The sequence below is a fragment of the Astyanax mexicanus genome, chromosome 4 (genome assembly GCF_023375975.1).
Source record: "Astyanax mexicanus isolate ESR-SI-001 chromosome 4, AstMex3_surface, whole genome shotgun sequence".
Taxonomy (NCBI): Eukaryota; Metazoa; Chordata; class Actinopteri; order Characiformes; family Acestrorhamphidae; genus Astyanax; species Astyanax mexicanus.
The window spans coordinates 34,013,721-34,029,813 of record NC_064411.1 but is presented as its reverse complement, the minus strand read 5'-3'; the positions used below and the strand labels follow the sequence as shown (position 1 = coordinate 34,029,813).

General features: G+C 40.8%; 1 protein-coding gene across 1 annotated transcript; it reads right to left on the bottom strand.

Annotated features, from left to right (window-relative positions):
• Positions 1 to 413: 413 nt before the first annotated feature.
• LOC103034162 (G-protein coupled receptor 83) lies at positions 414 to 15,966 on the bottom strand. The gene is made up of 4 exons (XM_007253011.3): positions 15,193 to 15,966; positions 12,235 to 12,360; positions 5,153 to 5,286; positions 414 to 3,439 (listed from the first exon to the last, which is right to left on the bottom strand). Exons 1-4 carry the CDS (start codon positions 15,649 to 15,651, stop codon positions 2,773 to 2,775), a joined length of 1,386 nt encoding a protein of 461 aa, XP_007253073.2. The 5' UTR covers positions 15,652 to 15,966; the 3' UTR covers positions 414 to 2,772.
• Positions 15,967 to 16,093: the final 127 nt, after the last annotated feature.

Below are 16,093 nucleotides of genomic sequence, written 5' to 3'. Positions count from 1 at the left end.
TCTAGAATCCCCTTTCCTTCAATTATCATCATTGTTATAATTATTATTTTAGTGTTGGGTAATTTATCACAGCACGGTTACAACCTAATCATTGGTAATTTGCAATACCAGGAGGCTAACAAGGCTGCCAGCAAAAAAAAATATATATATATATATATATAGACTTGGGTTGTTCACACCAGTAAAATTGAGCAAGTGTTTTGGACCCCCTTTTAATATATATATATATATATATATATAGTATTTTGTATTTGTTTTTGATTTGGCACATTGTACACACACTTTTAGTTTATTAAATGAATGTAACACAATTAGAAAACAATAAGACATAAATAAGATGTGCCATGATTTTTGTACATGGCACATTTTATGCTTAATTTTATCCACTATGTTAATTAATTTGTGAAAACTGGAGCTGAATTCTGGATTCTTTAGGAGGGTTGAAATTTGACACAACACTTCACTTTCTATTAAGACTGCCACAGTAATTAATATCTCACCCTAAACCATATCCACAAATGCTAATTTAGGAGAAGAATGTTGGCATGAATTTACAGAAAATATTTTGGTTAATGTTGAATATTAGTGTTTATTAGCATCATTAGCCTCATATGCCCAGTGCTAAACTAAAGAAGCGAAATGGGGACACCAGTTAACCATGCATTCCAGTTGTGTTCCAGGTGGGCATGGACTCATGTGTTTTTATTGGGACCCAGCTGGGCTTCCCAAATGTGCCCCCACCACTCCTGGTCTTATCACTGACCCTGATTGGACCAACATGAAGCTCATTGACAAAGTTTTCTGATTTCCAAATGGGCTACCCATTCAGGTCCAATAATTGGAGGTACGGAGACACTTGGGTATATTTATTAAAACATTAATTTAAAGCTACAGCCAGTCGTTTCACAGTAATGCTAAATGTTAATCGTTATATAACACTTTTTAACAAAAGCTTTGACCCTGTTTGCAGAATTCAAGTAAGTGAATCAATAACACATGAAACCTAAGAGGCACCTCTGGAGAAAACTGTCGTAAATGTTGTAAAAGTGACTCAAAATATCACATCTTTCTCCTGATAATAGAGAAAGCTTCAAGATTAACAAAGCTTATGTACATCATGTATATTCACATTCACAGTAATTAATTGTAGACGTAGATTCCTCGCCTTGTGCTTTTGTTCGGGTCTGATCAGCTGAGATGATGAAAGGCTAAAGCAAATGACAGTGTTTAGCTAAAGAGCCAAACAGACAATTTCAAGTCTGATTGAAAAAAATATTAAATAAAATGATATTTCCCACTTTCCTATTTTTTACATCTGAAATACTTGAAAATGCTAAAAATATCAATGGCTTACTTGCAAAAAAAGTGACTTAGTGGCTATAAAATAAGCACATGTTGAAGCGAAGGTGATGCAAAGTACCACAAGACCCTTCACAGCCTCGCTAAAGTGTCATTTTCCCTGATCCTGAAACTCTCTCTGTTTCCACATAAACAAACATCTATTGTCCTGATCCCAAAGCAGTACGGACTGCATACTTACATGTGGTCAAAAACACACAATTTAGAGCTGCATGTCCTGCAGATCCTGCTGGTGCCGGTTTCCTCCCTTTCAATGAAGATTTAGCACTTGCTAATAAGTGCTAATAGTCCATTCAGCCTGCTTAAATGAGACCATCAGTGAGATAAGGCTGATTTATACTTCTGCAAATTAAAATTCAGTGTGATAACATATTTGCTCAGAGGTCTTAACCAGCATATCATAGCATCTTGATTTTTGTTGATTTTTTAGTTTACTTTATAATTTAAACACACAAACTGTCCCTTACCAATAGAAATTCTTACATTGGATTACATTGAAATTAAAAAAAGTTTTATCGCTTTCATCTCTTTGGAGATACATGTTTTTCATTGAATTGTTTGAATTGATGGTCGACAAGAATCAGCACCAAAAAGGGGTTCTATTTGTTTGGTACTATAAAGACCCCTAAGTTAACAAATTATATAAGAAAAAAACTGCTGTCTAGACATGCCAGCCTCCCTGGCTTGCATATTTATCTCTTTCCCTTCTCCAAACACACCTAAGTCACCTATTCAGCTCCTAAATCTTTAAGTCATTTCACAATTGCAATGAGTGTGTTAAAGCAGGAAAAGCTCTAAATTGTTCTGGGCAGGGTTATGCCAGGGCCAATCTAGGACAACATTTGATTTCAATCAATCTTTGGTTTATGGGTATTTGTAGCCTGCAAAGGCAAGCCAACAGAGGAGCAGAGGAACCAACAAACCACGCCTTCGAAGTATAACTTGGACCATACGAGCCAGATCCATGAGATGCTCTTTTATTAAATTCCAGATTCCAGACAGATCTGGACAGACTGAGTAATGTGGTAAAGAAGATGCTGTTAGAACACTGCATGACATTTAGTTTTAGGTTTGGGGGTTTATTTCCAAGTCCAAACAATCAACCAATCAGTGCGTGAGCCACAGATTTAGATTTTCTCCTCTTAAAGGGATGGCACAGGGGCTGAAATCACATCCCATTGGTTGTTTAAAGACTAATTAATTTAACTAATAGATTTGAATCAGTTTTTGATGTTTGGACACCCCTGATTTAGGTCTACATGGTTTGCCGTTGTGATTCCTAAGCCATTGCACATCAGCTCCTCTGCAACCTACAAATCCTTCTCTTCGCCAGTAAGCAAATATGTTTAGTTTAATCTTTGCAGAAGTATTAATCAGCCTTTACCAGCCTGGCCCATGAGGCGCCTCGCGGCGTCAGCTAACCGCAACGATCGGCTCCACAGAGAGGATGTCGGTCTTCCCTGAGTGACCGAGAGACGTGGAGCGAAGGGCGTGGCTTTCTTTGGGGTTGGACTGCTGCGAGGACGCCTGGCTCTCTGGCCAGGCTGCTCGGTGGTGTCCCCCATCCCGAGGGGGCGCCATAGGGTCCGGATCGTTGCCCCGGCAACTGTTGCCCCGCCCCTGCCCTCGCCAGTTTCTGCACATGCTCAGCAGGTAGGTGAGCTCTGCCCTGAAGCCCTGGTTGAGCCAGCAGTAGATGAAGGGGTTGTAGCAGGTGGAGCTCATGGCCAGCCAGTGGAAGGTGAAGTAGATGGCGTTGTTGGAGTGAATGGCCTGGCTGGACAGCAGCACCACATAGCAGTTCAGTGGAAACCAGCACACCGCGAACACAGCCACCACCAGCACCAGCATCTTTATGGTCCGCTTCCTCTTCCTGCGCTGCAGGAAGTACTGTTCGCTCGTCACGTCGCCGATGGCGTTCCTACGCCAGAGTCGCCGGGCCACGGCCCAGTACGCCGCGGTGATGATGAGCAGCGGCAGAACGTAGAGGAGGATGAAGGTCGCCAGGTCCAGGTACTGCCGGTACAGCTCAGACGGCTCGGGGAAGTCCGGCACACACAGAGAACGGACTATGTCCTTACTGAGAGAGAGAAAGAGATAATAATTGAATAATTTTAGTGTGATTTTAATTAAGTATGCATGAATATTCAACTGGTGTACTTTTAACAGTTTGACAATAACAACTCTAATAATTTAAATCCACTTTAAATTTGCATTTTCTAAATGTAACCTTCTAGATTTTACCATCTGACACCAACAACTCCATGAATCTGCAGTGTTATATTTTTACAGTCTGAATGTAATAATTTAGAGTGATATTAATCCAGACTGAATTTCCTAAAGTATGTTTTTTTACAGCTTTACAGTAATGGTTCCAGTATGAATCTGCAGTATGTAGATTTCACAGTCCAATAGTAATGCTTGTGTATTGATGGTAATAACTGGAGTAATTGCAAAACACTATAAATTTACAGTAATGATTACAGTGTTAATATAATCCAGTACGAATCTGAAGTAGCTGTACTTTACAAGTACAGTAATGATTATGATGTCAACATAATCCAGTATGAATCTATAGTAGCTGTATTTTATAATTACAGTAATGATTATAATGTTAATATAATCCAGTATGAATCTATAGTAGCTGTATTTTATAATTACAGTAATGATTATAATGTTAATATAATCCAGTATGAATCAGTAGTAGCTGTATTTTACACTTACAGTAATAATTGTGGTATTAATTTTATTCAGTATGAATCTGTTGTAGCTAGTTTGCAGAGTTTTACAGTAATAGATATGCTGTTAATTCAATCCAGTATGAATCTATAGTAGCTGTATTTTACAATTATAGTGATTATTATCGGATTAATATAATCCAGTATGAATCTGTAGTAGTTGTAAATTAGAATTACAGTCATGATTATGGAGTTAATTTAATCCAGTATGAATCTGTAGTAGCTGTGCCTTACAATTATAGTGATTATTATCGTATTAATATAACCCAGTATGAATACGTAGTAGCTGTATTTTACAATTATAGTATTTATTATGGTATTAATATAACCCAGTATGAATCTGTAGTAGTTGTAAATTAGAATTACAGTCATGATTATGGAGTTAATTTAATCCAGTATGAATCTGTAATAGCTGTTAATTTAATCCAGTATGAATCTGTTATAGCTGTACAATTACAGTAATGATTATGGTGTTAACATAATCCAGTATGAATCTGTAGAAGTGAGTTTGCACAGTTTTACAGTAATATTTATGTTGATATGGTGTTAAATAAGAGTCTGCAGTAGAACTTTTTTCGCCTAGAGTGGAGTAATAACGGGGGAGTGATTCTGATCCAGTATGAATCTTGAGTTGTGTGTAGTCTGAGGCTGTATAGGAGAGGGCATCCCCTGGGAAATCCAATCCAGCGCATACAGAAATAGAAACGCGTGAAAAAGAATATTTAAAAAATGTAGAATTCCTCCCAGATTCTTGGAAAGCAAGTAACAGAGAGACTTTGATGTTGTCTGAATGTCTGACAGCTCTATAAATAGAGGCCTAATATCATAACCCTTTCAGACACGACTCCCCCGCACTCAGCATGACTTCTCTGATTAATAATAGAGTCATTCGATTATTCTCCTGACTCATTCTTTTGTGATTTCTGGTGTAAACAGATGGAAATGCTGAAGAACACACACACACACACACACACACACACACACACACACACTCACTCACTCACATGCACGTGCACTCCCCCACACTTCCACACACACCTGACCATCTGGAATACCTGTACACGAAGGTGAACAGCTTCTGGAAGATGGCGTGAGGCAGCGAGAAACAGGTGGCCATCAGCCAGATGAAGACGATACACACTGCGCCCTGACCTGTGCACATCCGCGGCTTCAGAGGATGTAGGATGACCTACACACACACACACACACACACACACACACACACACACAAACAAGAATTACAACAAAAGCCAGAGTACCATACTTAAGCCCTATCCAGACGGGATTAGTTTCTCAGGGGGACGTCTGTAAAAAATATTTCATACTCTACTTCTACTCAGTGATAAAACATCTGCATCCGGACTGAAACTGAAAAATAAAAGGACCAGTGAGTTTTTTGGCTTTTTCTGTCACATGACATCGCATTCAGTAGCTCCTCCATTTCCACTCACTGTTGTGTTTTTACATGGATCTCCGTGGAATGGTGCGGCAAAAGTGTAATTATGGTGCGTGGCAGTGGACAAATAGCTATTTTATTAAATGTGAGGTGACGGAACTCAGAGATGTGGATCCGGATGGGACCAGTAGATAATTCAGCCTGTAATTACGGGAATAAAATCACAAAGGATCCCACCATAAAAGAGAAAATGACTTTAGGACCCCCTGAGAAACTAATCCCGTCCGGATAGGGTTAAATACTCATTGGTTATCAAAAATAATTGTACCCAGAATGCTATTCAAAAGAAAGATAAAAGAACATTGAGCTACGTATACAGAAGTAGTGTGTAATGCATGAAGTAGAGGTTCCTAATGCTGTCCTCTAATAACCCATCCCTTTCATCTAAAAGTTCCACTACTGTTTTTGCAAATTCTGCAGTAGAGGTGGAGTGTTGATTGCAGGTTCAATAGCATACCACATATTTTCAAATTAGGGATAGATCTGGCAATACATCCAGTTATGACACAGACCCTGTATCTTCAAGGCTAGCTCTTGAGAGGGCAGCAGTATGTGGATGAACATTGTCCTGTTGGAATCACCCATTGGAGCATGTGTTTACTGGTTGCAGGACCATATCACTGTAACTTTGGTCTGCCAAACATTCCTTGTGCCATAGTGTCATGTAGACCTGTCATGATCATTCTTGCCTGGTTGATTATTAAAGGTGAGGCATTATGAGGCATTATGAGACACAATGTTGGGTTCACAAGACGAGAACAAGACAAGATTTTAATTAATGATTAATCTGATTATGAATTACGTATGATTTATCATAAGCAGTAAAAGACAGTATGAACAGTGTGCCAGTACTGCAGCCGGTTTTCTTCATAAACACAACAACTTCGCTCCTGTATGATCTCACATGAGACTCTCTTAGACATATTATCAGAATCCCCCTAGTTAGGGTTTTGTATTCAACTGGCAATCCCTCTTGAGAGTTTTACACAGACTTACTGAAGACAGCAAAGTTCACAAAGTAAATATACAGGTCATCTGACATGGCACCCTCAAAGTCTAGACCTGTATTAGACCTGTATTGTGTCGCTCTGCAGATAAATGTGTTGGTGGGAACACGAGGCTCAGAGGACCACATGATTAACAGTCAGCAGATACAAAAAGGCAGGTGTGTGTGTGTGTGTGTGTGTGTGTACGCATACAGAGACTCAATTTTGCAGACTACTGCTCCTGTTTGCAGCCCAAAATAAACAAACATTTATTTTAGTTATCTGTGCATAAGTCTTACGAGACACATTTTACACCTGGCGAGAAATATCATGCTGTTTTAATCTCACTGGATCTTAGCACAAACCCAACTTTACATCAACAAAAAACAGACATCAAGCTGCCGGCGTTAGAGGGAGCAAAATTGGCCCTGCTCCCTCTGGGTGGATAGATGGCGCTCTCTCCCCACATTACTCCTAGGGTGATTCCTGCAGCACAGGGCGTCTGTGAGCTGATGTATCAGAACCGAGTCGCTGCGCTTTCCTTCAAGCACGCTGGCTGCTCGGCAATGCTGCATCAGCAGCACCTCCAAAAGAATCAGTGGCTGACTGAGCAAGCATGTGCTAGTCTTCACCCTCCTGGTGTGTTGGGGCATCACTAGTGATAGGGGGAGTCCTAATGAGTGGGTTGGATAATTGGCCGTGCAAATTGGGGAGAAAATGTGAAAAATTAGAAATAGAATTATATATAAAAATATATATATATATGCCAAAGATATGCGCACCTGACTCTTAAAGGGAATGGCACATTACCACCCACAGTAACTGTGACATTGCAAAAAACAAAATGCGCCAGAAAGACGTGCACCAACAATTTGTCCTCTTAACTCTGATATGTCACCCATAATGTTGTGTGCATTGTAATATTTTGAGCAAAACTGTGCTCTTACCCTGCTAACTGAACCTTCACACTCTGCTCTTACTGGTGCAATGTGCAATTAATGAAGATTGGCCACCAGGCTGCTCCAATTTAGCCACGAAACCTCCCACACTAAAATGACAGGTGTTTCAGTTTTATTGTCCAATCCCTGTATTTGTAAACCCTGTCACTATTTAAACAGTGAAGGCGCAAGTCGTGAAAATAGACTGTTGGCCAGGTGTGAGATACCAATGAGCATCGTGACGCTCTTTGCTCATAGTGTAAGGTAAAGCCCTAAATCTTATTGCATACCAAGAATTATTTATTTTCACATCTTTAACTTCCACTGAAAGTTGATAAAGTTTTTCCTTCTTTTTTAAAGTTTCTGTTTTAAAATATGATGTTTCTGAGGCACAGAAGAGTCTATTGTTCTGTGCATCATCACAGTAGGAACAAAACTTTGATCTCTAGAAGGGTTCAGCAGAGGCTAAAACCACACTAGACTACAAACATCATTTTGAGGGGTGATGTAACCAGGTGACATCACAGACAAACACACACACACATATACACACATATACACACACATGGATACACACTCTATTGCTCCATTAGAGAGCGGCGGCAGACCATTTTAACGCAGTTGAATAGTGAGCAATTTGGGTGTAAATTAATGCTTATTTGAGCTTTTCCAGTCATATTAGACACATCGGACAAAATTGCTGCCACCTTTCAAACCGCAGGTATTAATTCAGCCCCGCTCGGCTCAACAGACCCACAGATTCACCCCACACACAGATATCAGGACTCTCTCTGCAATCTGGCTGTAGACCCTGTTCTCAAATAAATCAGGTCTAGGTCGTCTGCTCGTGACTCACGAAATTGTATGCAGCCAGGGAGATTTAAGCTGTCTGAGGGCAAACCCTGGAGTGTCTCCTCATTACTGCACTGATGTGACGGAACAAAACTATTTCCAGTTCCCCACAAACAGCAGCAGTGATTTCTGATGTCTGATTATTCCCAGACCTGTAGAATCAAAGAAACATTTAAACAGAACCTGTCTGACAACATAAAGCAGGATTAAAGATCTCAAAAAGCAACACATTATGCCCCGATCTGAAAAAAAAAATAAAAATAAAAAAAGCATGAGAAAACAAAGTTATAAAATCATTTTTAAGGTTTTAGGACTTCATTGGACTAAAGAAAGAAAACATTGAAAACACTGGTGAACCTTTCCAGGAGTGACAGGCCTACCAAAATTATTCCAAAAGGGCATGGACAACTCATCCACGAGGTCAAAAAAGAACCCAGAGTAACATCTTAAGAAAGGTTTAGGTCTAAGGTCCACCTCTAAATGGCTAAAAAAACCAATTAATGATTGTTTTCTGGGTTTTAATCAGTCAGTGAGGCACCTGTCTTTTCCGATACCAAGATACCAATACACCAAAAATTTACCTCACATACCTCACTTCCAGACAACCATGGCCATCTGCTTAAATATATATTTGTAAACTTTGTTACTACTTAAACAGCTGTTGGCGATTGTAAGATAGCAATGAGCATTGTGACACGCCTTCCTTATAGTGCCAGGTAGAGCCAGTCTAAATCTTAAAATATTTTTGTTCTTTATTGTTCTTTGTAACTTTATCTTCCTCTTGAATAGCATTACGATCCAACTCTTCCTTCTGGGTGCAACTATTTTTCACAATTTCTTTGAGGATAAGTTGCTTTGTTGTCTGAGCAACAGAGAAAATTAATATATAATCATTTATACAATGTTAAATCAGAATAATGAAAAGAGCACAGGCAGCTCTGAATGTGAGAAGAGTTTTCTACGGTCTGGTAAGGCGACTGTTGTGGTAAACACAGCAGCAGCAGAATAATAAAACAGACAATGTGAGAAAAGCTCTGAGTTCAGGAATAATCGCACACTATGGGCAATTTCATCTGTGAGAGGTCAGTGCTGTGCCAGCAAATTCTTCTGAGTAAATTCAGAACCTCCCAGGCTCTCAGTAACCTTCAGTTTCTCACATGCATTTTAAGTGTTTACATTATAATACATAATAAATGTGATACTGGGTAAAGAAATAAATGTACAAACAAAATAATAGATAAAGAAATGCATGAATACATAAGTAAATTATTCCAAAAGAGAATGAATGAATTCTTACAGCAATGCAGTGACACTGGCTGTTGTGCTGGTACAAGTGGATCAAACACAGCAGTGCTGCTGCAGTTTTTAAACACCTCAGTGTCAATGAATACAGTACATAAATCAGTAAATGGATAAATAAGGGAATTGATGCCTGAATGATTGAATGAATGAGAAGTAATTATAATGCATAAAGCTGCAAGCAGCAATCTGCGGGGTCAAGCACGAACTAGCACGGCGAAGGTAACATGCCAAAAATCCAGAGACTAGTTTGAAAAAGTTATTTCAAAACAATTGGCAATAATGAATTAACAATCCTTTTTTTGTCTGGGCCACTGTACTAAATATGGCAAGTAGATGCCAAAGTAGATGCCAAAACATGAATGTGGCCAAATGGTTTAGAAAACAACACCTCAGATCCCTCACTCACAACCTTCTACACCTCAGACCCCTCACTCACAATCTTCTACACCTCAGACCCCTCACTCACAACCTTCTACACCTCAGACCCCTCACTCACAACCTTCTACACCTCAGACCCCTCACTCACAACCTTCTACACCTCAGACCCCTCACTCACAACCTTCAACACCTCAGATCCCTCACACATAACCTTCAACACCTCAGATCCCTCACTCACAACCTTCTACACCTCAGACCCCTCACTCACAACCTTCTACACCTCAGACCCCTCACTCACAACCTTCAACACCTCAGATCCCTCACACATAACCTTCAACACCTTAGACCCCTCACACACAACCTTCAACACATCAGACCCCTCACACACAACCTTCAACACATCAGACCCCTCACAACCTTCAACACCTCAGACCCCTCACTCACAACCTTCTACACCTCAGACCCCTCACAACCTTCAACACCTCAGATCCCTCACACATAACCTTCAACACCTCAGATCCCTCACAACCTTCAACACCTCAGATCCCTCACACATAACCTTCAACACCTCAGATCCCTCACAACCTTCAACACCTTAGACCCCTCACACACAACCTTCAACACATCAGACCCCTCACAACCTTCAACACCTCAGACCCCTCACAACCTTCAACACATCAGACCCCTCACAACCTTCAACACCTCAGACCCCTCACAACCTTCAACACCTCAGACCCCTCACAACCTTCAACACCTCAGACCCCTCACTCACAACCTTCAACACCTCAGACCCCTCACAACCTTCAACACCTCAGATCCCTCACACATAACCTTCAACACCTCAGATCCCTCACACATAACCTTCAACACCTTAGACCCCTCACACACAACCTTCAACACATCAGACCCCTCACAACCTTCAACACCTCAGACCCCTCACAACCTTCAACACATCAGACCCCTCACAACCTTCAACACCTCAGACCCCTCACAACCTTCAACACATCAGACCCCTCACAACCTTCAACACCTCAGACCCCTCACAACCTTCAACACCTCAGACCCCTCACAACCTTCAACACCTCAGACCCCTCACTCACAACCTTCAACACCTCAGACCCCTCACTCACAACCTTCAACACCTCAGACCCCTCACTCACAACCTTCAACACCTCAGACCCCTCACAACCTTCAACACCTCAGATCCCTCACAACCTTCAACACCTCAGACCCCTCACACACAACCTTCAACACCTCAGACCCCTCACTCACAACCTTCAACACCTCAGACCCCTCACAACCTTCTACACCTCAGACCCCTCACTCACAACCTTCTACACCTCAGACCCCTCACACACAACCTTCAACACCTCAGATCCCTCACACATAACCTTCAACACCTTAGACCCCTCACACAAAACCTTCAACACATCAGACCCCTCACAACCTTCAACACCTCAGACCCCTCACACACAACCTTCAATACCTCAGACCCCTCACACACAACCTTCAACACCTTAGACCCCTCACACAAAACCTTCAACACATCAGACCCCTCACAACCTTCAACACCTCAGACCCCTCACACACAACCTTCAATACCTCAGACCCCTCACACACAACCTTCAACACCTCAGACCCCTCACACACAACCTTCACCACCTCAGACCCTTCACAACCTTCAATACCTCAGACCCCTCACAACCTTCAACACCTCAGACCCCTCACACACAACCTTTAACACCTCAAACCCCTCACAACCTTCAATACCTCAGAACCCACACACAACCTTCAACACCTCATATCCCTCACACACAACCTTCAATACCTCAGAACCCACACACAACCTTCAACACCTCATATCCCTCACACACAACCTTTAACACCTCAGACCCCTCACACACAACCTTCAACACCTCAGACTAGGGCTGTACGATATTTGAAAAAGTTTTACATTGCAAATCCCCTCCCCCTCGCGCTTCTCAGGCAGCAGCAGCCTTTCACTCTCACAGACACAGAGACAGCGCTGTGTATCTACTTCTACTACTTCCTCTACTGTCAGGAATCAAAACGTTGCAACATGACGAGTTTAATTTATTGCCTTAAGTGACATCACATGTCCTGTGATGTGACTATTGCGCATGCGCACGTCACAATGAGACTCGCAGCAGGGCGACACTGCTGGTGGTGAGGTGAGTGATGAGTTGTGAGTGCAGGTGGTTTACCTGTCGTCTGTCCAGCGCGATAGCGGTCAATGTGAGAGTGGACACGTGGAGAGAGCAGTACTGCACAAAGCGGCTAATGTGACACATTCCTCGGCCAAACACCCACGTACTGTTCACGAACCGCACCTGCCAAGCACATACACACACATACAGTGTTAGTGTTTGAGTGTACCTGTGTGAAAGTGTGTCTGTGTGTGACTAACCGTCTTTTGTTTCATTGTAAAAGAGAAAATGCTGCTGTTAGTATCAGTGTGAATGTTATAATTATAGACAAGGGCCATTAACATAAAGGTCAGTATGAATATCACCCTGCATAATATTTAAACATAAGTAGGCTGCAGTCACAGCCGAAAGTTTTACTACCTCTGAATTTCTTGCACAAAATTATTGCAATAACACACATTTTGTTTTACACATTTATTTATTTTGTGTGTTTTGGAACAACACAAAAAAATTACAAAATCATTGGTCTCTTCAACTCCTCAACACCCTTTGGATAAATAACTGATATCAATCGCTTCTTATAACCGTGAAAAATCTTCCTACACCTCTTTCCTGGAATTTTTTACAAACTCCTCAAGGTCTCTCATATTTGAAGAGTGCCTTCAATGTTATTAAGATTCAGACTCATTACTGGTAATTTCAATACTTTCCAGTGCTTTGTTTCCATCCATCTCTAGGTGCTTTTGAAAGAATGTTTAGGGTCATTGTCTTGCTGGAAGACCCATGACCTAGGACTCAAACCCAAACCCAAAACCCAAAAACTTTGGTAATCTTTAGATTCATGATACCTTTCAGACAGTCAAGGTACCCAGTTCCAGATGCAGTAACCCACAATATGTTTGAACTGTACGTACTGTATCCTTTTCTTTCCATGCCTCATTCTGATTTTGCAAAACAGTAGAATAATGTACTTTATCAAAAAGCTCTATCTTGGTCTCATTTGTAAACAAGATTTTTTTTTCCTAGAAGGATTTTGGCTTACACACAAACATTTTGGCAAACTGTCTCTGTGTCAGCAGTAGCATCTCCCTATCTCCTTCACTAGCGTTTCCTTTCATTCAAATGTGAACAGATGGTTCACGCTGACACTGATGCACCCTGAGCCTGAAAGACAGCTTGAATTTCTTGAATCCGGTCTATCCTGCACTGCAACTTTTCATCAGTGTTTCTCTTCCATCCACGTCCAGGGAGATTAGCTACAGTACCATGGGTGTAATTTTTTTGATTATGTTGCACACCGTGGTCAAATGAACTTTAAGATCTCTAGAGATAAACCTTAAGAATATTAATATTTTTCCACAATTTTGGTTCTCAAGTCCTCAGACAGTTCTCTTCTCCTCTTTCTGTTCTCAATGCACAAACAATGCAAAGATTGAGTCAAATTATCTACTTTTTATCTGGTTTTAGGTGTGATTTTTTTATATTACCCACATTTGTTACTTGCCACAGGTGAGTTTAAACGAGCATCACATGCGTTATACGAAATTAATTATCCACAATTTTAAAAAATCGCTTTGCACGGCCCATTTCTGGAGTTTTTCATAAAATTCTGTCAATTTTGCCTTTTTTGGCTATTTTTTGTGTTGTTCCAATACACACAATGGAAATCAAATAAATGTGTTGAACAAAAAGTATAATTTAATAACAGTAATAAAAAAATTCTGGAAGGAACTCTTACATTTATTTTGTCCATTACTTAATATCTATAAATTCTATATATTATAATAATATCAAACCAACACTAGTTGGACAATACTGATAATAAACAGGTAAGTAACATAGTCCATTATAAACTGTCTATTTCAACATTAAGAGGATCACTATAAATAAAAAAAAAATAATAATATAGATGTCAATAAATAATTGATTGCCCATATTGCATATGGTATATTTAAAAAAATATATACAATATTAACAATATGTATAAAAATATTATTATTAATAATAATTAAGCAGTCCACAATGAATTGACTGCCCATTTAAACATGGTATAAATAAAAATATTAAACAATAATTACAATATGAATAATAATAATAATAATAATAATAATAATACGATTTTTATTAATAACTGAAACACTCTACAATTAATTGATGGCTAATATTTTAACATTATAAACATCACAAGAAAGTATAATAATTACACTACTGCTAGAAATAAACAGCAACAATAATAACAGTAGATGACCCTCCTGTTGTGATTATAGCTGAATGTTTTGGGGTAAATCATCCATTCAGACACACACTGCTCGTGATTACTCCACACTGAGTGGAGAGTTGCAGTCCACTGCAGGGGGCCATTGTCCAATAAATTAATATAAGAGTAATTTATCCAAAAGTTATGCACACAGACGCCAGTGGTTAAGGGGATAGCACAAATAGGCGCTGACTAATCAACTATTCTGAAGAATAATCAATAAAGGGGATGGTAGAATCGACATATTGACTAACTGAAAGTTATCCCCAGATTAGTCGAATAAAAAAATAATGAACAGCAGAAATAAAACATGCTTCGGAACAGTAACAAATAAGTGGATAGTAGAATCAACTAAAAGGCTAGCTGAAAAATAATCACCAAATTAATCGACTATCAAAATAATGTGCAGGAGGGGTAAAACATGCATTGAAACAGGAGCAATTAAGGGAATAATAAAATCGACTAATCGAAACATTTTGTCAGATTAGTCGACTAACAAAATAAGGAACAGCAGAGGTAAAACATGCATTGAAACAGTAGCGATTAAGGGAATGACATAATCGACTAATCAAAAAAAATAACTGTCAGATTAGTCCACTAACAAAATAAGGAGCAGCAGAGGTAAAACATGCACTGGAAAAGGAGCGATTAAGAGAATGGTACCAAAATAGGCTAATTATTAGCTGCAACCATAACAGAGAGCACAGCTTTTTCAATAAGTTTATAATCACACACACGCACGCGCGCGCGCTCAGTACCAGGGTGAAGGGTGTGTTGAGCAGGGTGATGAGGATGTCCGCTATGGCCAGATTGACTATGAAGAGGCTCGTGGCGGAGTGCATGCGCTTGTTTTTCATCACCACGTGGCACACGAGCGTGTTCCCGAACAGCGAGATGACGATGATGACACTGTACGCGACCACCAGCAGCGCCTTCACCGTGGCCGCGTGCTGAGACTCCGCGCCCTCGCGCTTCCTGCCGCGCGCCAGCGAGCGCCAGTCCGCGAGCGCGCTCTCGTCCAGCGCGTACGGGCTCGTGCCGTTCGCCTCCAGCAGCAGCTCGTCCAGCGCACTAGCGTTGATGTGGCCGGTGCTGTGCGGCGCGTGCTCGTAGGAGTTGTGCGGCGCGCGCCACGGACCTCCGCGCGCCACGATCGCGCTCACGTGCGCCAGGTACGCCAGGTAAGCCGCGTGCAGCAGCATGGTGACAGTAATCATCCGCGCGCGGTTCAGGTGTCCGGCTCGCGCGGCATGGTGGCTGAGTGCGCGCGACTGGTCTGGCTGCTGCACGAACTCGAGCTTTTAAATCGCAGCGCGTGCTTCTCCGTGATTGGCCGGCGGAAGAGTGAGCGTGGGGTGAGAGAGGGTTTCTATTGGACTGTTTGAGATGCGTTTAAGACCTCTCACTTCACCTGTGTCTCTGTGCTGGATCTGGAGATGATCTGTTGATCTGAGATGATCTGGGTTCTCCAGGTGGGCAGGTTCATCTACAATGACCAAACATCTCAAAGAGAACAAGAAAATAAAGTATCTCAAGCCAACAAAACGTTCCAGAAATTCAGATTCAGATTTTAATATAGGACAAATATAAGCTCAGCAAATATAAAAACAGTTTTTAAACATTAATTTCATTTGTTAAGGGAATAAATTCCATCAAAAT